This window comes from Mustelus asterias, chromosome 11 (assembly GCF_964213995.1).
Source record: "Mustelus asterias chromosome 11, sMusAst1.hap1.1, whole genome shotgun sequence".
Taxonomy (NCBI): Eukaryota; Metazoa; Chordata; class Chondrichthyes; order Carcharhiniformes; family Triakidae; genus Mustelus; species Mustelus asterias.
In genome coordinates this window covers 45841201-45868126 of record NC_135811.1, presented here as the reverse complement: position 1 = coordinate 45868126, position 26926 = coordinate 45841201, and the positions used below count along the sequence as shown (strand labels likewise).

At 42.6% G+C, this 26926-nt stretch overlaps 1 protein-coding gene across 1 annotated transcript in view; it reads left to right on the top strand.

Moving 5' to 3' along the window:
• Positions 1 to 26926, top strand: part of LOC144500502 (myoferlin-like) — a 228154-nt gene that overhangs the window by 182763 nt on the left and 18465 nt on the right. Inside the window, exons 50-52 of the mRNA XM_078223532.1 lie at positions 18554 to 18695; positions 19661 to 19760; positions 26659 to 26846. Coding sequence (XP_078079658.1) covers positions 18554 to 18695; positions 19661 to 19760; positions 26659 to 26846 — 430 coding nt within the window. The remainder of the gene's footprint in view (positions 1 to 18553; positions 18696 to 19660; positions 19761 to 26658; positions 26847 to 26926) is intronic.

Sequence of the window (26926 nt, the reverse complement as noted above, 5' to 3'; positions counted from 1 at the left end):
GGTTGACTCACAATGCCGTTAGGGAGGAAATTCCAGGATTTTGACCCAGTGACTGTGAAGGAACGGCAATATATTTCCAAGTCAGGATGGTGTGTGGTTTGTAGGGGAATTTGCAGGATGTGAAAATGGTTGAAATTTCAGCAGAAAGACACTAAGCTGAATTTGAATTTAGGAGAGTGTTCCTCAGCAGCATTTATTTCCCACTCCTAGCTCCCCTTGAACATGGTGGTGACCTGACATCTTGCATCACCTGCCATAACATTCAGCTGATGAGGTGGAATGTTTGGTAAATGGCAAACCCACAGGATGTTGATGGTAGCAGACCCAGTGATGTCTTAATAATTTGAATGTCATGTGGAGGTGGTTATTCTCTGTTATTGAAAATAATTTCTTGATACTTGTACATAAAACACACGGAACAGGCGTAGGTCTGCTCTGGCATTCAATAAAATGATCGCTGATCTGTAATTCTAACTCTATTTACCAACATTAGTTTTATGACCCTCAAAACTTTATCTCTCAAAAATCTAACAATACCAGTTTTCCCTTGCCCCAGCCGCAAAAGCTTCTGACAGGAAATTCCAGTTTTCCTTTACCTTTTTTGTCTGAGTACTTCCTGATATTACCTAATGCTAATTTTGGGGTTACCTGTCCCTCAAGGAAGTAGTTTCTTCCTATCTGCTCTATCCAATCCTTGAATTATTTGAAACACCTCAATTCAGTCACATCTTTACCTTGGAATACAAACCGAGTGTATGCATACTTTAATTCTCTTAGTCCCAGTATCATCCTGGTGTATCTGCACCACACTCCCTGATCCTTGAAACCAGTATATCTTCCCTGAAGTATGGTGCCCAGAACTAAATGTAATATTCCAAATTCGGGCTAACCAGAGTTTTATACACCTGTAACATGATTGCCACCTATCCCTTTTCATTCCATTAGCCCTTTTCACCTATTTTGTACCTGTTCACTAATTAATGGTGATTTCTATATTTGTGACCCTTAAATATCTCTGAATCCCATAGTTAATCATAGAAGCCCCACAGTGCAGGAGGAGGTTGTTTGGCCCATCAAGTTTGCACTGACCACAATCCCACCCAGGCCCTATCCCCATAACCCCACAAATTTACCTGACAATCCCCCGGACACTAAAGGGCAATTTAGCCCAGCAATCAGCCTAACCCGCACATCTTTGGACTGTGGGAGGAAACTGGAGCGCCCGGAGGAAACCCACACAGACACAGGGAAAAAATATCAACTCCACACAGACAGTGACCCGAGGCTAGAATTGAACCCAGGTCCCCAGCGCTGTGAGCAGTACTCATCACTGTGCCAGCGTGCTGCCCCAGTTCCTCGCTTTCTTATCTAGGTTTACTTCATGCGGCCAAGAATTGCTTCATTATCTGAAGCACTGCAAATGGAGCTAAATACCGTGCTCTTCTCAGCAAATCACTTTGCTTCTGGAGGATAGATCATTGTTGCAGTAGTGGGACCTAGAATATGTTGCCCTGCAGAACGCCTATAGTGATGTCCTAGGGCCAGGATGATAGCCTCCAACAACCATAAGCACCTTCCTTTGTGCCCAATGTGTCTCCAGCCTGTGGTTTTCCACCTGATCCCCACTTCATTTTTTCAGTTCGTTTGTGGGGCGTGGGGGTCACTGGCTGGCCAGCATTTATTGCCCATTCCTAGTTGCCCTTGGAGGGCAGTTGAGAGTCAACCACATTGCTGTGGCTCTGGAGTTATATGTAGGCCAGACCAGGTAAGCAGATTTCCTTCCCTAAAGGGCATTAGTGAACCAGATGGGTTTTTCCCACAATCTACCGTGATTTCATGATCCTGAGTAGATTCTGAATTCCAGATATTTTTATTTTGAATTCAAATTCCACCAACTGCTGTGGTGGGGTTCGAACCTGGGAACCCAGATCATTAGCTGAGTTTCTGTATTAATGGTCCAGCGATAATATCACCTAGGCCATCACTGATGTCAATGTTAATGGGGCTCCTTGGTGCTGCACAGTCAGATGCTGCCATGATGTTAAGGATAGCCACTCCCAATTTGCCTTTGGAAGTTTGCTTTTAATGCCTGTTTGCACCAGGTTGGGAGCCAATTGGCCCCAAGCTGTGCATGATAAGTAGGTTACCGATGAGCTTCATTGCACTGGTGATGACTCCCTCCATCAACTTGCTGATTGAGAGTAAACTGAAAGGATGATTGTGAACAGGACATATCTTGGACATTTTTCACATTGTTGGGTAGATGCCAGTATGTGCCTGTGCAAACAGTTTCTGCAATGTTTTGATTGACAGAGCCAGACCATTCAAAGATCATTCTGCCACTTGCGGATCGTAAACTTACAACGTCACTGGAAAATTACTGACCAAGAAATCCACCAGGGAAACCGTTCTTTTTAGATATGACTGGAATTGTTTTGTATTAAAAATCAGAAGTGCAAACTCCAGCATTTTCTGAGGTCACCTGGAAAGCAAAGTAGTGGCCTATTGTAGCATAAGTCTTGCAGATAGCTGAGAGTTGATGCCAAATTCCACCGGGGTAAAAATTGGCAAGCATGATAGTAGATCTTTATATTTGCAACACACAATTATTTGGAGCAGCAGTCTTAATTTCTCATCATTCATGTACAGAGTAAATTCTAGAAGGACTGTTCCATCCAAATGTGGGGGATCGTTTAAATAAAACTCTTTATTTTAGCCATGAATGTTTTGCTAATGGGAATTGTTGCACAGATTTTTGTCAAATAAGGTGAGGTGGAAATTGTGTTTTTCGCTCTCTTTTTTACTCTTTTCACTTTTCATCTGTTTTATGGTTCTGGTTTTGCAGAAAAAGTGAATCTCCTCCAAATCTTACTGATTTGAGTAGTCGTGTCTCTAGGGACACATCTATTTACCCACCCTCTACTTATTTTGGAAAGACCCAATCTAACTTGTCAACACTCTGTAAGCTTGGATAAAACTTTTTGTGAATTATCAAATATATAGATGTTGCAACAATAGTAATGTGTGCCAAGTTTATATTTGCAGTTCTATGTTCTATGCATGACTTGTCTTCAATCTTCAAGCCTTCCACTAATAGTTCCATGTCTGCCTGTGCTCAGTAAATCTTGGGGTCAGATTTATCTGGCACCTTTTCTCACACGGATATTTCTAGCTGTGTCCTCTGTTAAGGTAGTTATGGCTGCGTTTTCTTGACTGGATTGCCTTGAATACTGCACTCAGCAAATGTTTGCATGCACTGGAGTGCCTGCCAGAGGCATGTACAGCTGCAAAAGGAATGTAATTTTTACAATCCAAAATCAAAATACTGCTCAAAATCAGAAATTAAAATGGAATGTTGGGAAATAATCAGCAGATTGGGCTGCCTCTGCAGACGAAGGGTCAGATTTAACATTTCAGGTTGATTGCTCGCCTGGTCTGATGATAAAGGTGAACCACCTTTCTCTCTGCAAATGCCATAAGACCTGCTGAGCATTCTAATTTTCCGTCTTTATTTTTTATTTCTGAAAACCCAGAAGAATGAAGCGGTTGAAATGTTGTTGGTCTCTTCACAGAGGCGAATAAAGGGTGTCAAAACAAAATCTAAGGCAGTGGTAGCTTCTGATACCTTATTCAACGAGCACTGGCTGTTTTCTGGAAGAGACCACTTTGCATCTGTTGATGTAGTCAGTCTCAACAGACTGAATACTGAAGGGGCATTCCATCCCATCTTATTGTTTCAGGTCCCTTGTACAGGAACCATCTCTGCAATTGCAAATCAGTGAACCATGTGCTTGAATTCATGTAGGGAGCATCCAGCCTTCTATTCAATCTATTCCAAATATTCAGGGCAGCACAATGGTTAGCACTGCTGTCTCTCAGCACCAGAGACCTGGGTTCAATTCCCAGCTTGGGTCACGGTCTGTGCAGAGTCTGCATGTTCTCCCCGTGTCTGTGGGGGTTTCCCCCGCATGCTCTGATTTCCTCCCACAATCTGAAAGACGTGCTCATGAGATGCATTGGCCATGCTAAATTCTCCCTCCGGGTACCCGAACAGGCGCTGGAGTGTGGCGACTAGGAGGTTTTCACAGTAGCTTCATTGCAGTGTTCATGTGGGCCTACTTGTGACACTAATAAATAAACTTAAAAATCTGACCTGACACCACCTAGATATATCTCTTTCTTGGACCCAACCTTGTGCTACTTCTGTGCATCTCAGTGCAAGAACAACTCAACTGTTTCCACCACCAAGCATCTCCACTGACTCTCCTGTAACACTCCATTACTGATCTGGCTCAGACTGTTTTTAGGAAGATGGGTGCCCATCTCCTCATGAATAGGTGTAAGGGACCAAGGAGGAAAATGGCAACTAGGTGCAGTCATCTGAGTACCTGACGTCACCTTCATTAGGTTCCTCCTTCATTTAAACTGCATGAGCATAAAACAACCTGCTGACTGTAATCTGATCTGGCCTTCAGGTTAACTGTAATATTGCAGGTAATCACAGTAAAACACCAAGTGCAAATCACTTGGTACAAAACTAAATTGATCTTGATGCACCAACCAGAAGTAGATTTAAAATCTGGAGACTTTCATATAGTTCTGAAATTAATACATGCATTTTCCAAAAGTAATTTAGTACTTAAACAGATGCGTGTTTTCAGTAAACAGCCTACAAAACGCAGGCTATTCAACACTTGGTGCCAAAGACACACCTAAATGTAATTGACCATTACAACATAATGTTCCAACAAGGAATTCAAGGAACCTAATGTAATTCTAGCAGTTCAGATAGCACAGCAATAATGAATCCATTGTGCTTTTTATATTCTGCTTGATTTACTTGCTGTAGTTGTCGAGTTGTGTTCCTGGCCGCTGCTTGGATTAAATTCAATAGCTGTCACTCGTGTGTATCTCTTCTGTTATTAATGTCCAAGAAAACACTACTATCAAGGGATACAGTAGACTGGCTCTCTTTGGAATTCATTAAGAGAATTCGCTTGGTAATGGAGCTTTTATGCATTCCCAGTTGTTGGAGTCAATATGTCAAACGCACCTCAAGTGCCCAGCCCTCAAAAACCGAGCATCTCGTATGCAAGCAGTGTGTGTGATAATATAAAACCTGCATGAAAATACCACTCCATAGATCTGAACAATTGGTCTGACTGTGTGCGGACAGTAATGCTGGGATTGCACCAGTTACTTTTGGTCTGATTGTCAACTCAAGGATATAAACTCATCAGCGTAACAGCAGCAATGTCAATGAATTGAGAGTCAATGGATTCATTTAGTCTGTTACATCAAAATGGATGTAAAAGTGGCTATGCTGTCAATCTGTTGCCCTGAGCAGGGAGTGTGAAAAGATCAGCTCAGTGCTGGGAGTCCAGTATCACGAGTGGAAAATCATGTGGCTCAAATTTGATTGAGTTTTTTTGAAGGGGTAACCAAGAAGGTAGATGAGGGCAGTGCAGTTGATGTTGTCTACATGGACTTTAGCAAGGCCTTTAACAAGGTACCGCATGGTAGGTTGTGGCATAAAGTTAAATCTCTCGGGATCTAGGGTGAGGTATCTAAATGGATACAAAATTGGCTTCTTGACAGAAGCCAAGAGGCTGGTTGTAGAGTTGTTTTTCAAACTGGAGGCCTGTGACCAGCAGTGAGCGTCGGGGATCAGTGCTGGGCCCACTGTTATTTGTCATTTATATTAATGATTTGGATGAGAATATAGGGGGCATGGTTAGTAAGTTTGCAGATGACACCAAGATTGGTGGCATGGTGAGCAGTGAGGAAGGTTATCTTCAATTGCAGCGGGATCTTGATCAATTGGGCCAGTTGGCTGACGAATGGCAGATGGAGTTTAATTTAGACAAATGCGAGGTAATGCATTTTGGTTGATTGAACCAGGGCAGGACTTACTCAGTTAATGGTAGGGCGTTGGGGAGAGTTACAGAACAAAGAGATCAAGGGGGTACATGTTCACAGCTCCTTGAAAGTGGAGTCAAAGGTGGGCGGAGTGGTGAAGGCAGCATTCGGCATGCTTGGTTTCATCGGTCAGAACATTGAATACAGGAGTTGGGACATCTTGTTGAAGTTGTACAAGACATTGGTAAGGCCACACTTGGAATACTGTGTGCAATTCTAGTCACCCTATTATAGAAAGGATATTATTAAACTAGAAAGAGTGCAGAAAAGATTTACTAGGATGCTACCGGGACTTGATGGATTGAGTTATAAGAAGAGGCTGGATAGACTGGGACTTTTTTCTCTGGAGCGTAGGAGGCTGAGGGGTGACCTTATAGAGGTCTATAAAATAATGAGGGGCATAGACAAGGTAGATAGTCAATATCTTTTCCCAAAGGTAGAGGAGTCTAAAACTAGAGGGCATAGGTTTAAGGTGAGACGGGAGAGATACAAAAGTGTCCAGAGGTGCAATTTTTTCTCTCTCAGGGTGGTGAATGTCTGGAACAAGCTGCCAGAGGTGGATACAATTTTATCTTTTAAAAAGCATTTCGATAGTTACATGGGTACGATGGGTATAGAGGGATATGGGCCAAATGCGGGCAATTGGGATTAGCTTAGGGTTTGGTTTTTTTTTAAAAAGGGCGGCATGGACAAGTTGGACCAAAGGGCCTGTTTCCATGTTGTAAACCTCTGACTCTATCTCGCCATTTTATACTCTATGTATTAAACTAGGACTGTGATTTATCCTGCTTTACATCCCTGGAATGGCTGGGAGGTGGTGACCTCAAACTGGAACCGATGATCCTCTAATTGGGATACTTATTTTGCACAGGCTTTAGATGAAATGAATCTGCCATCCTGGGAGTTAACACCAAACAATTGGTTTGCTATTTGGAATGTATTCCTTTTTTAAACAACTGTTGTATTGTCTAGTCACGGTGCCACAGTGGTTAGCATTGTGGCCTCACAGCGCCAGGGACTCTGATTCGATTCCCGGCTTGGGTCACTGCCTGTGCAGAGTCCGTATGTTCTCCGTGTCTGTGTGGGTTTCCTCCGGGTGCTCCAGTTTCCTCCCACAGTCCGAAAGACGTGCTGGTTAGGTGCGTTGGCTGTGCTAAATTCTCCCTCAGTGTACCCAAACAGGCACCGGAGTGTGGCAATTAGGGGATTTTCACAGTAACTTCATTGCAGTGTTAATGTAAGCCTACTTGTGACACTAATAAATAAACTAAACCTAAAAAGTGGAAGCAATCATTTGTTCCTCTGTTTTCTTACCCATTTTCCCTCTTCCCTGCCCCAAAAGGCAATGACTGATATTGAAGCAGTTCCACAAGCACTGGCAGCATTCCAATTCTTCACCCATGACCCCTTGTCTGCATGGGTTTGCTCCGGTTTCCCCCCACAGTTGAAAGTGCAGGTTAGATGAATTGGCCATGCCAAATTGCCCCTTGGTGTCCCAAGATGTGTAGGTTAAATGGATTAGCCATGGTAAATGTGTGGCATTACAGGGATAGGGTGGGGAGAGGGCCTGGGTAAGAGTCTCTGTTAGAGTCGGTGCAGACTCAGTGGGCCAAATGGCCTCTTATGCACTGTGAGGATTCTTTGATTCAATGGTTATCTGTGAGGGAGTGGAATGTTGTTTTTTCTATTCAACCCAGGAGTGCATTGAAATGGGGGAATGTCTAAAATCAAAATCCATATACATGTACTAATTTAGCAGAGCTCACTGGAGGCGGTCATGAGAAAGGACCTTAAACTGCTTGCGTTTCTCTTTTCTTTGCCCCTCTCCCTGGTCTGGGGATACTGAGATCAGTTCCAGCCTTGCCCTACTCCAGCCTCTGCTGAAATCAGTGAATCAGACTGCTCAGTACTACAATGAAATAATGCATTTACCCCAAATCCAACTTGGGGTTATGTTTTGTTCACCGTCTTTTAAAACAATGTTTTGCTCCATTTGATCTCTCGTGGAGAGCGATACATGGTTAAGTTTATGTAATAGACTTTTGTCACCAAATTGATACTACAGCTGGTGAATGATGTGACCTGGATCATGCAAAACTGTGGAATACCTGGGTTATAGGTTGGGCGCTGTGCCATAGTTGTTTGGGTGGTGGATGGGGGAGGATGGTTGAGAAAGGGAGTGTTGAAGTGGCGTACTTTTGGCACACGGCAGTTGGTTATCCAAAGCCCCAGGGATTCACAGCCATCATAACTGCAGGGCAGGAATCTATTCATTTTCCACGCTCTCTTGGTCAAAGGACCACATGAAGGTAACAAATGTCTCGACCTGCTGATGACCAAACATGGCATGGGACATGTATCATACAGCAGCTGTCTTTGTAGATGTTTTTATCTAAAGCAAAGGTTGGTGGGTGGAGACATGGGCCTCAGTAGATGCGATACATCCTAAATTACTGAGGGATACAAGAGTTAAAATTGAGAGTGCTTTGTTTTCCAATCCTCCTTGGCTATAGCGATGGTACAGTAAGAAGTCTCACAACACCAGGCTAAAGTCCAACAGGTTTATTTGGTAGCAAATACCAAATAGCAAGTATTTGCTACCAAATAAACCTGTTGGACTTTAACTTGGTGTTGTGAGACTTCTTACTGTGCTTACCCCAGTCCAACGCCGGCATCTCCACATTATAGCGATGGTGCCAGAGTACTGGCAATGTTAACCTTTATTGAGGGAAATAAGAATGGAAAGGGTGTAAAACCTGCAGCTACAGGTTAGTCAACCTCGTGTAGGTGGTGGGAAATTTTGAGGCAATAACCCAGGACGCATTTGGGAACATATGGACTAATAAGTGAATGTCAGCATGAATATATTAAAGACCAGTTATGTTTCAGGTATGCAGGCACGTGGCAGATGAAATTTGAAGCAGAGAAGTGTGAAGTAATGAGCTTTCTTGGAAGAATAAGGAAAGGTGATAGAAACAAAATGGTACAATATTTAATGGGGTGCAGGAACAGAGACCTGGGGATGTATTGCACCAATTTTTGAAGGTGGCAGGGCAGGTTATAGAGTCAGTCATAGAGGTTTACAGCATGGAAACAGGCCCTTCAGCCCAACCCTTTAACCATTCAGCTAGTCCTAATTGTCCACGTTTGGCCCATACCCCTCTATGCCCATCTTACCCATGTAACTATCTAAATGCTTTTTAAAAGACAAAATTGTACCCGCCTCTACTACTGCCTCTGGCAGCTTGTTCCAGACACTCGCTACCCTCTGTGTAAAAATTGCCCCTCTGGACCCTTTTGTATATCTCTCCTCTCTCCTTAAACATATGACCTCTAGTTTTAGACTCCCCTACTTTGAGAAAAGATATTGACTACCTTACCTATGGCTCTCTCATTATTTTATCGACCTCTAAGATCACCTCTAAGTCTCTGATGCTCCAGGGGGAAAAAAAGTCCAGTCTTTCCAGCCTCTCCTTGTAACTCAAAACCATCAAGTCCTGGTAGCATCCTACTAAATACTTTCTGCACTCTTTTGCTAGTTTAATATCCTTTTCTATAATAGGGTGACCAGGATTGTACACAGTATTCCAAGTGTGGCCTTACCAATGTCTTGTACAACTTCAGCAAGACTTCCCAACTCCTGTATTCAATGTTCTGACCAATGAAACCAAGCATACTGAATGACTTCACCACTCTGCCCACCTGTGACTCCAATTTCAAGGAGCTATGAACCTGTACCCCTAGATCTTTAACTCTCCCTAACGCCCTACTATTAACTGAGTAAGTCTTGCCCTGGTTCTAACTACCAAAATGCATCACCTCGCATTTATCTAAATTAAACTCCATCTGCCATTCATCAGCTCACTGGCCCAATTGATCAAGATCCCATTGCAATTCTAGATAACCTTCACTGCCCACAATGCCACCAATCTTGGTGTCATCTGCAAACTTGCTAATCGTGCCGCCTCAATTCTCATCCAAATCATTAATATAAATGACAAATAACAATGGACCCAGCACCAATCCCTGAGGCACCCCGCTACACTCAGGCCTCCAGTTTGTAAAGCAACCATCCTCTGTCTTTGTCATCAAGTCAATTTTTTATCCAATTGGCTACCTCACCCTGAATCCTGAGAGATTTAACCTTATGCAGCAACCTACCATGCGGTACCATGTCAAAGGCATTGATAAAATCCATGTAGACAACGTCTACTGCACTGCCCTCGCCTACCTTCTTGGTTACCCCTTCAAAAATCTCAATCAAATTTGTGAACCATGATTTTCCACTCTCAAAGCCATGCTGACTGTCACTAATCAATCCTTGCCTCTCTAAATGTCTGTAGATCCTGTCTCTCAGAATACCTTCTAACAGCTTACCCACTACAGATGTGAGGCTCTCCAGCCTGTAGTTCCCAGGCTTTTCCCTTCAGCCCTTCTTAAACAAAGGCACAACATTTGCCACCTCCAATCTTCAAACACCTCACCTGTGGCTGTCAATGTAGTTGAGAAAGTTTAAAGTAAATGGGAAGTGCTAAGCTTTTTAATTAAGAAAAAGCACTGGTTTGGTCTCAGCTGGAGTCTTGTGAAATGTTGGCCACAGCAGTCGGAAGACCTTGGAAAAGGAGACAGGAGATGAGAGACTTAACTGGAGAAACTAGGGTTGCTCTCCTAGAGAGTTGCTCTCCTAGAGTTTTGAAGAGGCTTCCAAACTCATTAAGGATTTTGGTTGAGTGGTTACTGACTCTTCTGACAGTTTGAAGACATGGATTTTAAGGTGATTGGCAAAATATTCAGCAGTGGTGTGAGAAACCTTTTTACACAAGTTGTGATCTGGGATGCACAGCATGATGGGGTGGTGCAACCAGATTCAATAGTAACTTTCAAAATCGAGTTGAATTAATAATTTGAAAGGAAAGAACATTCCAGAGATGTGGGGAAAGAACAGGGAGGCTGGTTAGTTAGCTCTACGGGCATGCTGGGACAAATGGCTTCTGTCTATCCTGTATTATTCTGATTTTGAATTCCACAGGTGCTTACACCTTGCCCAACTTCCAATTGACAGTTTTCAAAAAATCATGATATGAAGCAAATTGACATTTTAAGTCGTACAGCGCAGAAAAGGTCATTTGGCCCATCAAGTCTGTACCGACAATAACTACTGCTAAAGTCGCAACAATACCATTTTTCAGCACTTGAAACATTGTAACATTCAAGGATATGGGACAAGAGTTCAACCAAATATTTTTTTTTAAAAGGTTAAAGTTTCCAGCTTCTACTGCCTTCCCAGGCAGTGTTACACGTTTCCACCACCCTCTGAGTGAAACACACAATCCTCTCATTCCCTCTGAATCTCCTGCCCCTTGCCCTAAAACTATGCCCCCTCGTGATTGGCCCTTCAACCCAAGGGGAACAGCTGCTGGGGAATTCACCCTGTCCATACCCTTTTCAGTGAACAACTTCTATCGTCTTATGATCTGGACTTTGAATCTAACCAAGACAGATGGGGTGAAATCTCTGTTTAATTTGAACTTTTGGACAAATACAAGCTAGTTTCAAATGAACTCCAATCTAAAACCCAAATTCAATGTCTCTTGGGGACATTAAAGAGCCATGGAAATAGAGACAAATCACAGGGTGCAGTATTTTCAAATTGGGTTCTGGAATGCTGGGGTTAGTTTACAGAGCACCAATAAAACTGGATTTGGTGATAATTTCTGACTGAAATTGTATCCAATCTTGCAGTGTTTAGTGCTGACACTGGGAAATGAGATTGGAAAACAATCCATATCTGTGCAATGTGTCAGAGCTTAATCCTGACTGCAAGAAAGCTGCACCGTTAGAGAAGCTGTCTATAATTGTATTGTCAAAATCGCATTTCCAAAAATGTAATTGTGAAGGAGTGGCGTGTCCTTACCTCAGGTGTAGATATTTATACGTGTAAAGAATGCAAGTTATGTTCTTTTGACTTTTATAGACTCATTCCTAAAAGAGGTTTTGTATTCAATTTAGGATTTTTGTTTTGCAAGAAAGGCACCATCACATTCGATTATGTTGTCCTTGGTGATGTAGATGAGCCACTATCCTGTACAGTGTGTGTGTGTGTATATGTATATATGAAAGCTCCAGGATGCTGGAGTGCAGTCGGAGTTTGTAGTATAGGTATGAAGAGAACTGCCTGAAGCAACTGTCAAACATGAACTTCAGAAGAACGTTTCAGCATGTCCTTTTGAGTTCAAGAATGCTGCAGAAACAGGTGGTGTCTGACTAAGGTAATAATTATCTTTCATCTTGATGGATGTAGGTTTAATCATCTTACATGGTAGCCAAAGCTTTCAACTTGACTAGTGTCAACCAAGCAGATGGGATCTTCATGCGGTTTGCATGCCACAGAGGATACCCCAGACAGTTTTTTTTTATGCACCTATTTGATTTATATAACACTTAGAGTGCTAATAGTACCTCTCGTACCTTGTTATGGATGATGGCCATAACACACGCAGCTATTTATTACACCACAGGAACACTTGTGTACTGTCGGTGCTATTGTTCCTTTGTTTTGCTATTTTGACTTCTTTATTGAGAAAAAAATTGTGGAAACATGAATGTTCTGGTTTTATCTCAAGTTTAGAAATCTTAAATGTGAAATCCACCATTTGAGAAATGGTTTAATTTGATGCATCTTAGGCACAGTGGTTAGTACTGCTGCCTTACAGTGCCAGGAGTCCGGGTTCAATTCCCAGCATGGGTCACTGTCTGTCTGTGTGGAGTTTGCACATTTTCCCCATGTCTGCGTGGGTTTCCTCCAGGTGTTCTGGTTTCCTCCCACATTCTGAAAGACATGCTGCTTAGGTGCATTGACCTGAACAGGTGTTGGACTGTGGCGACTAGGGGAATTTCACAGTAACTTCATTGCAGTGTTAATGTGAGGCTTGTTTGTGACTAATAAATAAACTTTAAAAACTTTTAAATATTGTGACTTATCAAATTTGCAGGTGCTTTCATGGGTTAGTGTCAGGTGGAGATGTTGTTCACGGGAAATATCTTACTGATCCAATTCTAATCTTACTGTATCCACAATTTTATGGATCCATTTTTATGTAATTCTGCACAGAATTGAGTTTAAACATTTGCTTTAAAAGATTCAATTGTAAATGAATTTCTTGCGTTTTCTGATACTGGAGATTCTGCCTTGCAATCCAATTCTAGGGACATATGGTCTGAAAAACATTGACAGCAGCATGCTCATGATGGATGTTGGACAGCGGTGAACTCGGTTGTGTACATCTGAAAAACTAGGCTAGAATTTATGCTCCAGGAGTAGTCATCTGGTACGGGATGTAATAACTTGAAACTATTAAGTTACAAATGCTCCTTTTAAACTATACAAAAACACAGGTGACCAGCATGGTTATGCAGCGATTGACAATTTGTCACTGTCTATTCGTATCCATAGGTAACGAATGTGTGGAATTTGGTATGGTTGCAAAGTTTAACTGTCTATAATTTGGAAAGATATCATAAAATCTGTTATAGTCTGCTTGTTCAGACAGAGTGAATCTTTGAAATGAACTTGATTCACCTGCCATGTAGTGAACTGTGATCCTTTTCTTAAAATCCCATTCGGAACCCCTCTTTACATGTTGTACTAACATGATCTATGTTGGTTGCCCGGTTTCCCAATAGGAGAAGAAAACATCTTTTTATTCATTCGTGGGACATGGGTGTCGCTGGCTGGTCAGCATTTATTGCCCATCCCTAATTGCCCTTGACCTGCATAGCTGAGAGTCAACCACATTGTGCGACTCCAGAGTCACAGCATAGTCCAGACCAGGTAAGGACAGCAGATTTCCTTCCCTAAAGGACATTAGTGAACCAGATGGGTTTTTCCAACAATCGAGAGTGATTTCTTGGTCATCGGTAGATTCTTAATTCCAGATATTTTTATTGAATTCAAATTCCACCATCTGGCCAAATTCCCCTCCAATTCAATTTTCAAGTTTGCTGACGACACTACTGTAGTGGGTCAGATCTCAAACAATGATGAGACAGAGTACAGGAATGAGATAGAGAATCTGGTGAACTGGTGCGGCAACAATAATCTCTCCCTCAATGTCAACAAGACGAAGGAAATTGTCATTGACTTTAGGAAGCGTAAAGGAGAACATGCCCCTGTCTACATCAATGGGGATGAAGTAGAAAGGGTCGAGAGCTTCAAGTTTTTAGGTGTCCAGATCACCAACAACCTGTCCTGGTCCTGGTTCTCCCGGGGTGATGTTAGAATGCAGTTCACACGAAGGATTGTGGAAATCTGGATCTCTGCCTGTTTGAAAGCTGTTGTGGCTTGGTCAGTTTCCAAAAGCAGAAATTGATGTGACTTTTTCTTTGGGTATGGGCAATGAGGAATATGGAACAAAGTCAGGTAAATAGAGGTAAGACCAGCCATGATTCCGTTGAATGGTGGAACAAGCTCGATGTGCTAAATGACTTATTCCTGTTTGTATTAGCTTTCAATCTAATAAGGAATAGCTTGTCTTTGTATCTCACTTTTTGTGAATTTGGGAATGTTACCTAAACTAGTTGAAATTGGTTGGTGCTAATGACTGAACAATGTTATAGCTTGAATGGCAAAGTGCTCGAATCAAATTCTTCTCTGCTGTTTTAACCAAGAATTTAATCTCCTTGTCAGTTTAATTTTATTGCGCGAGATAGAGTAAATGCTCTAATTGGAATATCAAAGAAAGGAATTTGCACTGAACTAGTTTGAAGTTTTGTACAATAATGTTTGTTCAAGTTATTCCCAATTGCAAAATTTTATTTCGCATGCAAAGAATAATTCAAATGTCAAAGTTTACTGTTATTGTATACAAATCTGCAAAATTCCGTGTGTTCTACAGAACCAGTTGCTGGAGTGTACGAGAGATCTGGGGTGGTGCCCTCTAATTTTCTTCCTATCTTTTTGGAAGTCTGGAGGAATAGTCTTTTTTCTGTGGTTGTTGCTTGCATCAGCAGCATAGCCAACATTAAGATGTTATCATTGGTATTGTGTGCTAACCCTGTTTATTTCTTTGATTCATCAAGTTGCATAGAATTCATACAGTGCAGAACAAGGCCATTTAGTCCATCGAGTCTGCACTGACTCTGACTGAGCATCTTACTCGGGTCCACCCCCCCCCCCCCACCCTATCCCCGTAACCCCGCTAATTCCTCTAATCTACACATCTGGGGACTCTAAGGGGCAATTTAGCATGGCCAATCCACCTAACCTGCACATCATTGGATGTAGGAGGAAACTCATGCTGACACAGGGAGAACATGCAAACTCCACACAGACAGTCACCCAAGGTCGGAATCGAACCTGGGTCCCTGGTGCTGTGAGGCAGCAGTGCTAGCCACTGTGCCACCATGTCTCACAAAGCCCTGAATTACAAACAATATACAATATATATTTGTCAATATAACTCCTGTCCAGCATAATCTTTATGGCTCTGTCATGTGTGAACTTTCAATTCATCTTGGAAGAGTAGAAGGGGAAGAACTTGAAAGCTGGTATGTGCCATGCGAAGGATCTGGAACAAGGGCCTTTGGTGTAAGAATTGAAAAGTATCTGCTCCGTGATTAGATAGGACGGCTGGCTCCAAAGTCAATTCTGAGATCTGAATATGCAATAGAAGCTGCAGGCTTCATTTCTGGATTGAATGCTTGTGTGAAGAACAAAAATCCAATAGCTGTTAAATATTTGGAAGAAAGGCCAAAGCTGTAAACTAGAGGGGACTTCAGGAAGGGCAGAATTTCAAATTCACTGTGTGTCTGTATACATAGTTTCATTAACTGCTTAATTGTATGATATTTTTTATATAAATCGCCCTCGCCCTCTCCCGGAGTAAAGGTTGTATACTGCAAATAGCTGTACACATCAGAAGATGTCACCTTTACGTTTCTGGTCTGCTCTATTTGCTGATTTTGGAGGATGCTAACTCTGGTTTCTCCACGGAGGTTAAAATTCAGCCAGGGTACCTGTTCCTGATTGCTATCTAGTGGTTTCTGCGTATTGGGAAACATACGGTATAGATATCCAGTTAGGACAGAAAGAGGTCCAATTCAACCATTCCCCACAGTTGAAATATTCTTCCAGGCTTTACTACCTTCACACATGAAGAACGATCTGTGAGCAAGACGCTGGAGGCATGCCCAACATGACAGCATCATACCCCAGTAAATCATCAATGAAACAGCTTGGGGTGGTATGGGAATGGTTTGATTATGCACACAACCTGACTAGTGTTCTCCCCATTAAGCTACGTTCAGGCAGTGGAAAAGGGTATTTGTGCTGTCTCGGACCTTGCAGCATTGCAATGGTAGGGCATGTTACCATCTGTGCAATTAGCCATACAAGTTTTCAATTGTGACTAGGTTTCTCTTTGACACTGTACACAAATTAGGGGTGTGTGGGTGTCCCAAAACAAGAAAGGAAAAGTCCCAACACTATTGGCTGCTTTTGAATGCCATATAAAAAGTGCACCATTTGCAGAGACGTGGGAACCCGGTTTTCATCTTCTGCCTTTGGGTGGAGAACTGTAGTGTACAAGATGCTCAAAAGGGAAGAAAGAGCAAACCACTGCACTTGAAAGTTGCTGATACCAGTGCTGAGGAATCTCCAGTGCTGAGTTTGGACGCACCCAGTTCAGGCATTCATGAGTAAATGCAGAGTAAAGCATCCCGATGGCTCTGAAGAGCCCATCCTCTGCACAGTTATCAATATTTGCAATGTAGGGCTTTAACATCCATCCAAGGGAGAAGCCTTTCATCCCATTCGTAAAGGCTGGGTTCATATGTCGGTGTCAAATGAAATTGAAATTTTATTGCAAGTCCTTGTTTTATTTGCCAGTCGATCTTTTTTGCTGAATCCAATGTCCAATTATTCCAAGAACTGTAGCTTTTGCCCATTGGGGTTTTCTTGAACATTGTTCGTCAGTTGGAAAGGCATGGACTGGAAAACTTGTTCAGACTGTTTTGATGTCTGGTGAGACTATGGCATTTTTATTCTCTAAGAAATGTATGTGGTATATGTGGGTTCATCTACTGAACCCCTGGAAAGGTTGGCTTTTGTGTGTAGGAAAGGAGCACTTCGGATTGGTGGGCCAAACTGTTCCAGCCTTTGGCCAGTCTCGCCAGAGGCAGGGTGGAAGTGGCAAAGGCAACCCACCCAGCAGTAGCACATAGTCAATCTGCCCATGAAGTGTCCAATTGTGGGCAAACTGAGGAGATATCTTCCCTGTGGTGAGCTGGCCCCTTCTGAGGCGGAGGCCCAGCAGATGCCCGGAAGCAGCTTGCCATACTTGTACTCTGAGTATTTGAGAAAGATCGTCATTTAAAGGTGAAGATATCCTCTTTTTACTTAATTTTCTGTCCGGTTTTATTTATGTCCATAGAGGAGTACTATAGATTGGGAACTTTAGCCAAAGTGTACACGTGGATCAGCACTTGCTCTTTGAAAGACGTTGTGAATAATATATGCCAATCTTGATGTGAGCAGCAGCATATTGAAGGGATTAAGAATAAACATTGATTTATATCACTCTGCCATTTGCCAAACAGCATCTCGCCCTTGAGCTATTATTTTTAGGAACTTGCTGGATTTGTACATTAATTGCCCATTAAACCTGCCACTACAGAGTTAATTATAATTAGCAACATAAATATAGTTTTATCAGCATGGTAATTGTTAATGCAATGCTGATCAACTTGTCTGGCCCAGAAATTGAACAATTTAAATTGAGTATAGCTTCAGGTGGGAAATTGTTCTTCAAGATTTTCAAATTATCCCTTTTAATTTTTTTTGCATGTTTTACCTTTCTTCTGTCTCCTTTTTCCCTTTCAATCCAATCTTTCCTCCTTTTTCTCAATTTTATTCACCTTCATCCTGCTCCATCATACCAGTGTCTTTCTTTTAATCCTTAAAATCTCATTTGGTTAAAGAGATGTACTTTTGAGCTGAAGGATGCACCCAGAGAAGTCATGCTCCAGTCAGATCCTATTTCCAATCCTTAGTAACGACTTAAAATGCTTTCCTGTATCTTGTTTCTCTGGGGCGGCACGGTAGCTCAGTGGTTAGCACTGCTGCCTCACAGCACCAGAGACCCGGGTTCAATTCCCAGTTTGGGTCACTGTGTGGAGTCTGCACCTTCTCCTGCGTTTGCATGGGTTTCCTCCAGGTGCCCCAGTTTCCTCCCACAGTCCGAAAGATGTATTGGTTAGGTGCATTAGCCATGCTAAATTTTCCCTCTGTGTGCCTGAGCAGGTGCCAGAGTGTGGCGACTGGGGGATTTTCACAGTAACTTCATTGCAGTGTTAATCTAAGCCTACTTGTGACACTAATAGAGAAATTAAGCTTTGCTGCTTTGGGGTTTAATTTGTTTGAGGTGGCAGGAGAGGTTTGGAACTTTACTTTGAGAGTGGATATAATTGGGATCCTCCATGTTGCCAATCATACTTCATCCTAAACATTCCCTGCTGGCAGTGTGTTTTTTTTTGTTGTGAAATTTATGGTTGACACCTTTTTCCTGCCGCTCATTTTATTCTGCACACCTGCATTGTGCATTTTCTCTCAATCTTTCTTTTGGACTTTTCCTTGCAGTTGGATGGTTGGGCTTGATGATGAGAAGCAGAAGACAGACGTGCACTACAGGTCCCTTGGAGGAGAAGGCAATTTCAACTGGAGACTGATTTTCCCATTTGAGTACCTCCCAGCCGAACAGCTTTGCGTCGTATCCAAGAAGGTGGGTCTCGGTGGGAGAAAGGCCTGAAATCCAGCAGGCAGTTGGTTAAATCCTGCCAGCTATCTCAGGAAACGTTGAGCAAGGTTTTTGCCGTGTAGGAGAGGAAATCTGTGTGCGCTTGAGAGAGCCAAGAGCCCGAGCCTGACGTGAGACAGCAGCTTGTTTTGGACTCTCTGCCAACCGCTAAACAAGAGGATAGAGCCACACCCGTGGACTTAACACATTTTCTCTGGAATGCTCAGGTTCAAGTACAGTAATTGCTAAGTGCTACTTTCCCCACAGGGCAGTTACATTGGTTTGTAACCAGCTGACCTGTTGGAAAAGAAGTTCCCATAGGGAGGTCTATTGTCCTCTGCCCCGCACCATTTCCTCTTGTTTGTAAGTGTACATTCCTTCTATTCATGTTAACAGCCATGTGAGTATAACCCTTGCTGTGAGCAGTTATTTATGCAGCGTTCTGTGAGAATAGTGCTGCATGGAGAAATGTATTCCATGGTTGGGGCTAACGGAGGTCATATCGAACTGACCTCTTCCCTTTCTTTGGACCTAAAAATGCATCATTAGAGTGACCTTGTAGCCTCTATACTTTTGTACTCATGTCAGCCTTCTTCCCAGCTCCTTCTAATTTGACTCTGTACAGCTGGTTGTGAGTGTTTAAACCAGGTGTTTAGAGTGGAGAGTGCGCAATCCATATTAAGCAAAAAAAAAGTCCAGTTATTTAACAGCAAAAACGCAAATGTAGGAAAGTACTGATGCATCTGACAGAATTAAGTTGTACGCTGCACTAAAACAATTTTGGCAAATCAAGATGTTGGTAACACCAATCTTTGAGCAATTCCCCCAGGTCCCCCTCTACGTGCTCCGAAACGATCGTACAAGCCTTCACAGATGGCTTCGTGTAAAAGCTGAAAGGGAGAAGATTAATGTGAAATGGGTCAGCCACATTGCCGCCTTTTTTTTTCCAGGAACATTTTTGGAGCCTTGACAAAACGGAGATCAGGACACCTCCGAAACTAATTGTTCAAGTCTGGGACAATGATAAATTTTCTATGGACGACTATTTGGGTATGGAATACCTGTCCGTCTCTTCTGGTTTACCTGCTTTGGCTAAATTGAAGTGCTGTCATAGCTGTCTCTTTTTTCTATTGCGACGGCAAATGTGTTGTCAAAATGTTTTTCCGAAGTTGAGCTTTTGGCGCAGCATTTAACTGCTAGTTATGTGTTTGAATTGAATAATGCTATCACAGTTCTTGTTTAAAAGGTATATCTCTTGCTCTTTCTAATATATGTTAACACAACTTCCAAAGGGTATTTAGTCATTTGTAAATGATAGGGTTCTGCCAACTGAACTCTGGTAATGGATATAACTGGAACTTATTAATAATGTTTAAACACTTACTGATTTACAGTTTTTACTTGAGTTTATTACCAGTGCCACTGCCTAGTTAACACAGCCAATTCTCAAGATGCTGTTTTTGGAATAGCGGTAATAAACAACAAGAATCTTCAAAACAGCTTGGAATAGAAGTCATTGTTAAAGGAAAGGTGATAACCTGCATTTATAAGAGTGCCTCTCATCATCTCTCTCTTTGTTCTCAACTGGAGTTTTGTGTCCAATTTTGAGCATCACATTTTAGGAAGGATGTGGGGGGGGGGAAAAACTGCAGAAAATGTTTACGAGGATGGCACTGGGGATGAGAAGCTTCAGTGATTTTGTGGATAGAATTGAGGCTGGGACTGTTCTCCTTGGGGAAGAGAAGGCCGTGAGAAGATTTGATAGAGGTGCTCAAAATCATGAGTCTAGTCCAAGTAGAAGGGGAGAAATGGTTCCCATGAGCACAAGTACTAAAAGGGACACATTTAACAAGTTGAGGAAAGAACCAGAGGTGAAGTCATGAGGGAAAAACTTATTTTACTCAGCGAGGGGTTGGGTTCTGCACTGTTTGAGTGTGGTGGAGGCAGATTCAATTGTGACTTTCAAAGGGGAATTGGATAATGATCTGAAGAGATTATTTGCAAGAATTGGTGAAAGGGTAAGGGAGTGGGGCAAGTGGAGTTGTTCTTGTAGAGAGTAGGCATGGACACGATAGCCTTCTCCTGTGCTGTAACCAGCTTAAAGTAAAGTATCACGGTGGCATAATGGTTATCACTGCTGCCTTACAATGCCAGGGACCCGGGTTCAATTCCGGCCTTGGGTCACTGCCTGTGGGGAGATTGCACGTTCTCCCCATGTCCGCGTGGGTTTCTTCCCACAGCCCAAAGATGTGCAGGTCAGGTTGATTGGCCATGCTAAATTGACCCTAGTGTTGGGGGGGGATTAGCAGGGGTTGCGGGAATAGGGCCTGGGTTGGATTGTGGTCGGTACAGACTCAATGGGCCAAAATGGCGGCCTCCTGTACTGTCAGGATTCCATGATTTTTTTTTATTAGTGTCACAAGTAGGCTTACATTAACACTGTGAAAATCACCTAGTTGCTACACTCCGGTGCCTGTTCGGGTACATTGACGGAGAATTTAGCATGGCCAGTGCACCTAACCAGCATGTGTTTCGTACTATAGGAGGAAACCCACGCAGGCACTGGGAGAACGTGCAGACTCTGCATAGACAGTGACCCAAGCTGGGAATCGAACCCTGATCCCTGGTGCTGAGAGGCAGCAGTGCTAACCACTGTGCCACCGTGCTGCCCAACCATACTGTGATTCTAAAACATCCTCTTTATCGGCAAGAAATACTTTTGAAATGTCGCTGCTGTTATAATGTAGGGAGATGCCGCAGGCTTTGGCAAGTACTGGGCTGTAATGAGATGATTCTTGATATTGGCTACTGGTTAGACTTGGGGGTTAGCATGTGGTTAGACTGGAGGATGGGATAGTCCAGGATTAGACAGTACTGGAGGTGGGTGGGTGGGTAGACGTTGGGACTTGCCTCTGATATGACAATGTTAGCAATGATATGGGACAGTGGTATGGGAACACTGGGGATAGAGCAATGAAAAAGAGAAGCTCCGGATGTGGTGCCACCAGTGAGGTTGCTCAGCTGTATGGGAGGGAAGTAAGATTCTTAAATGAAAGAGCTGGGGTCAGGGTTCCCAGAGTGATAGCATTCGGATGTTGGCAGTCAGATTCTAGCAGATGTTTGCATGGCTGACAGCTGCAGCTTCCAGTGTTTGTGAAATAGCAGTGACCCCATACAGCTGTTGCCTTTCAAAGTCTGTTTTCATTTCATACTATCTCAATGACCCAAACTTGAGGTTCTGCCTAGTTGGAGATTGTTCCGGTTTCCATTGGCAAGCATGTTATTTTGCAGCCAATGTGACCTCCCTCATCTCCAAGGGAAGCAGTCCTTTCTGATCACAAGACAGTCAATATGTCTGAATCGGAGCCCTCGCTGGACACACGGGTAACTGAAACTACTAAGTATTATGTGGACAGCACCACTTGTTGCAAGATTGCCACTCTCCATCTTGCCTCAGTGCTGATATAATATGTATTTGAGCGTACAGCGGCCTCTACCAGTTAGAGATGAGCTTCAGCACTAACTGCTGACCTTCCTGTAACCCAGCCGTGTTGAGTACTGAATCCTGGATACATGTGGGCCCAGCTTCCAGACCATTTCCGTCCAGTTGATGTCTTCCCAAACCTCTTGTTTTTCATAAGCCATATTGCAAATGTCTGCATGATTGACATATCTAAAAAGGATGGCTTTTGATGTCTGGTTTGACATAGTTTCTTTCCCAAAGAAAAAGATGGCAACAAAACTAACAACCATAGGAACATAGGAATTAGGAGCAGGGGAAGGCAATTCAGCCCTTTGAGCCCATTCTGCCATTCTATATGATCGTGGCTAATCTCCATCTCATCCTAACTCCACTTCCCTGCCTTTTCCCCATAGCCCTTTATCTGACTTTTGATCAAGTATTTATCCATCTCTCTTGAATCCATTGATTCTGCATCCACTGCACTCTGGGGCAGTGAGTTCCATAGATTCACAACCCTCTCGGAGAAGTCGCTTCTCCTTATCTCTGTCCCGAACCTCTCCCCCCTCACTCTGCAACTATGAGCTCTTGTCCTAGAATGTTCTAGAAGGGGAACATTTGGTTAACATTTACTTTATCAATTCCGTTGAGTATTTTATATACCTCTGACATCTGACAGTTGCATTGATCTGCCTTCGGTGTCTGCATTGTCCAGTTCCAAAATGATTCTGTTGTTTTCATTATCAAGAAAATCTGCACTTTCAGATTGTAAATGATGTCTTGCAGGGTTGATATCATTCAATTCTGTGCATAGTTCTGATGAAGTGATCAGAGTTGAAGCTGGTGTCAGCCATAGAACCATGACTGCATTTCCAGCGTTTTATCGCTAGGATGTAAGCCAACTTTTTGAGTTGAGAAATGATCCTGGAACAGGTCTCAAGGCATAAATGCTTTTACGCATTGAAACTGGAACCGAGGCACACCGTTGAGGGAGTTCATTTTCTATCTTTGCACTTTTGGATTCCATTTCTAGAACTACTATTGCAATGTTGAATATTCATTAAGCTGTAACACTATCTATTTTCCATTTACTAAATTTTGCTTTCCTTCAGGTATGTATTTCTCGTGACAATTTTATTTGACTTCAGTTTCCGGGTCTGTGTTTCCTGCTTAATTGTTTCCTTAAAATAGACATACAAGCTAATAAGTTCATAAAATATTGGAGCAGAATTAGGCCATTTGGCCCATCGAGTCTGCTCTGCCATTTGATCATGGCTGATATGCTCCTCATTCCCATTTTCTTGCCTTCTCCCCATAAACCTTCAACCCATTACCAGTTAAGAATCTGTCTAACTCCTCAAATTTACTCACTGTCCCAGCATCCACCGCACTTTGGGGTAGGGAATTCCACACATTCCCTTTGGTAGAAGTAGTTTCTCCTCAACTCTGTTTTACATTTGCTACCCCTTATCATAAGACTATGACCTCTCTTCCTAGAATGCCCCACAAGAGGAAGCATCCGTTCCACGTCTACTTTATCCACACCTTTTATCATCATGTATACCTAATATTGTCCATCCGTAGCAATATCAGACTGAGCAACTATTAATGGAATATTAACCTTCTATTCAATTATTTAATCGGCTTTTTAAAAAGCTGTGCTTGGACTTTTTATTCACTTAATATCCTGTTTCCGAATATGCTTTGTGTATTCATTATTTAAGTAATGTATTCTAACTACTTTAACATGATTTCAAAAAATATATTTCCTGGAGTTTCTTCTCCATCCTCCTGCTATGACATAGACTTGCAAGTTTATATTAAATCATTGTTTAGAAGCAGAGGTGCGTGAGTAACTTGCAACAGCAGTGTAATATTGAGTTATTAGTCAAAATGAGCAATATTGTATTTGTCAGAAAGCGATACAATAGCTTGATTGCAATGATGCGGGAGAACTGAATTCTGTTAATTGTTGTAAAGGGGGTTAAATTAAGTCTCTGGTTACTCAGTGAGTCTTGTCAATAGTCAGGGAGAATGATTGTGATCTCTCTTGTCTAATTTGCCAGGTGTTCAAAACTGCCAACATTGTCCAAATCAAATTAACTGTATTGCCTCTTGTACCAAATCTCACTATTAGTTTTCAGAGTGAGCAGTGTCCATTGTACAGGAAGTAAAGGATATCTTGTCTTGTGTTTAATCTGTTTGTTGCTCAATTACTTTGGAGAGGCTTGCCAACTTCCATAAATTAGCATTGAAGCCACTTCTGGAGACAAGGGGATTTCCTTTCAGCCAGTCACCTATCAGAACTCGCGTACAAAAGATGGAAACTGATAGTCTACTGTAGCAACATTCATATTTTAATTGAATCTGACATTATGGTCAGTTTCAATCTCTGGAGAGATCGATGAGCCATGTTCCCCATAAGCTTTAAGACACAGCTTCGTGCTTTATTGTGTTCAATCAGCATCATGATGAAATGGAGCCAATGCTGTATTGTTCAGTGGAGTGTACCTGTCAAACTTGATTCTAAGTCTCACTTTGCCTCCTCTCTTTGTTTTCCTTTTTTTTAACCTTGTGTTTCTTCTCGATCCCCAGATTTTCTTTCTGTTTCCACAGCCCACCTGGCTGTGAAGTAAGAACTGCATTCACCGTTTCAAAGCTTTGACAATCTTCAGAATCTTCACCCAGAGAATGAGACAATGAAAGGACACTTTGCAAATAGGGCTGATGCATAACCCATGCTGCTAGTGAAAGGCCTGATTTAAAGCTATGGGTCCTGTAGTTTAACTCCACCTTAGGTGTCCTTTGCTTTCTCTTTCCCCTACTCGCAAACAGCAAGAAAAACTAGAAGGAATCACAAAGCCAGGCCTTACCAACATGGTTCCTGCAGGAGGGTCTGCCTTTCTGTAGGGAGGGGGCTTCAAAATTCTCTTTTTCTATTCATTTGTGGAACATGGGTGGCGCTGGCTGGCCAGCATTTATTGCCCAAGGGCAGTTGAGAGTCAACCACATTGCTGTGGCTCTGGAGTCGCATGTAGACTAGGTTAAGATGGCAGATTTCCTTCCATAAAGGACATTAGTGAACCAGGTGGGTTTTTCTGACAATGGTTTCATAGTAGTGAGTAGATTCTTAATTCCAGATTTTTTTAATTGAATTTCAAATTCCACCATCTGTCGTGGCGGGATTTGAACCCAGGTCTCCAGAACACTAGCCGATTTTTCTGGATTAATAGTTTAGCAATAATACCACAAGACCATCACCTCCCCGAATTGGTAGGCTTGTATATGATGCGTGGTTTCTGTATTGGCTGCTCTGATGGATTGGTTGAAATTACTGTCCCTGAACCATACAGGAAAGCCCCAGATCCACCGCTGGTTTTGGCAATGGAAGTGAAGTTGCTGTGTTGACCCTGAGTTAGAGAGTTGCGACCATCATGGCCGTGACCCCTGGTAGTTGTGTGGGTGCCAGTTGAGGGAAGCATCCTTCTTGGTATCAGCAATCTCCAAGGTTATAGACATTGGGCATGATCTTGCCTGCCAATCACGCCACGCTCCTGCTTCAGCAAAGTTGGAGAATTTGGCCAGCTGTTCACTCTGGCAGGATGAGAAAATCCCACCGGCGTGAACAGTGGTAATTACGATTCCAACCAGTGTCCTACCCGATAACCCATGGTCCCTCAGACATCTGCCGCTGTGTGTAGCAGGCCTGTTTATCTGCATGGTCCCTTTGAAAATTGATGCCTAGCCTTGCAGGTGCACATCTGGTAAGGAACATGGCTTGTGCGCTGCCTGCTTTTCACTGCATAGCACTGCCCATTGTAACAGTACCTCAGTCAGGGGATCACAGCCCTTAGCCCAGAACTGTGCGTCAGGAAAAAAGAGAACAATTTCCAAGACTATAAAACTTGGTTGAGAATTTGAAATACTGAGGAGCGTTTGGCTTTGCTCTTTATCCCACAATTGACTGCAGCATGTGGCTTAAGGTCACAGGAAGGGCACTGATATGACCCAGGCATCATCCGGAAGATGTACCTTGTCAAATCACCGATTAGGTAGCTGGAAAGAACACGTGTCATTCGTATTGTATTCTGAATTAGTGAAGGCTTTGAGGAAATTGATTTAGCTGCTCGCACGCACAAGTGCAAAATAGCCTGGGAGATGGCCTTGTTTTTCAGCATCGCAGGTAAAACAACTCCAGTGACATGCCAGTGAGCGAAATGATGGGCTTGTGATGACTTCTTTTCCATTATCTACTGAACTTAGTTGACCCAATGAACTTTGAAACATGCTTGTTCGTTCTGAATAGTCGGATCAGAAAAGTAATCTGGTTGTTAGTTTTAGAAGGTTGATTATGGTCCAGTAAGAGGGCAAACAGAGTGCAACAGACTGCGAATGCTGCCAGCACCTTCTAACTTGTGATTGTTGTTTTCTTTTGATTTGTCTCGTGTACATCCACATAAAGCTGGCGTTCTTATCTCTGATTCACAGGTGTCCTTGAGCTGGATCTGAATTCTACAATATGTCCAACCAAAACATCTTCAGGATGTACTCTGAAAATGCTGCCAGATCCAAGTACTCCTTCTAAAGCACCTAAAGTGACCTCCCTTTTTGCCCAAAAATCTATAAATGGATGGTGGCCGTGTGTCCAAGAGAAAGATGGCAAACGCATTTTGGCTGTAAGGATTTGGGGATTTTATTTTGTCACATTGCTACTTCTTTCTTTGAATTGTGGGCCGTTATCATTGTGATATATTCA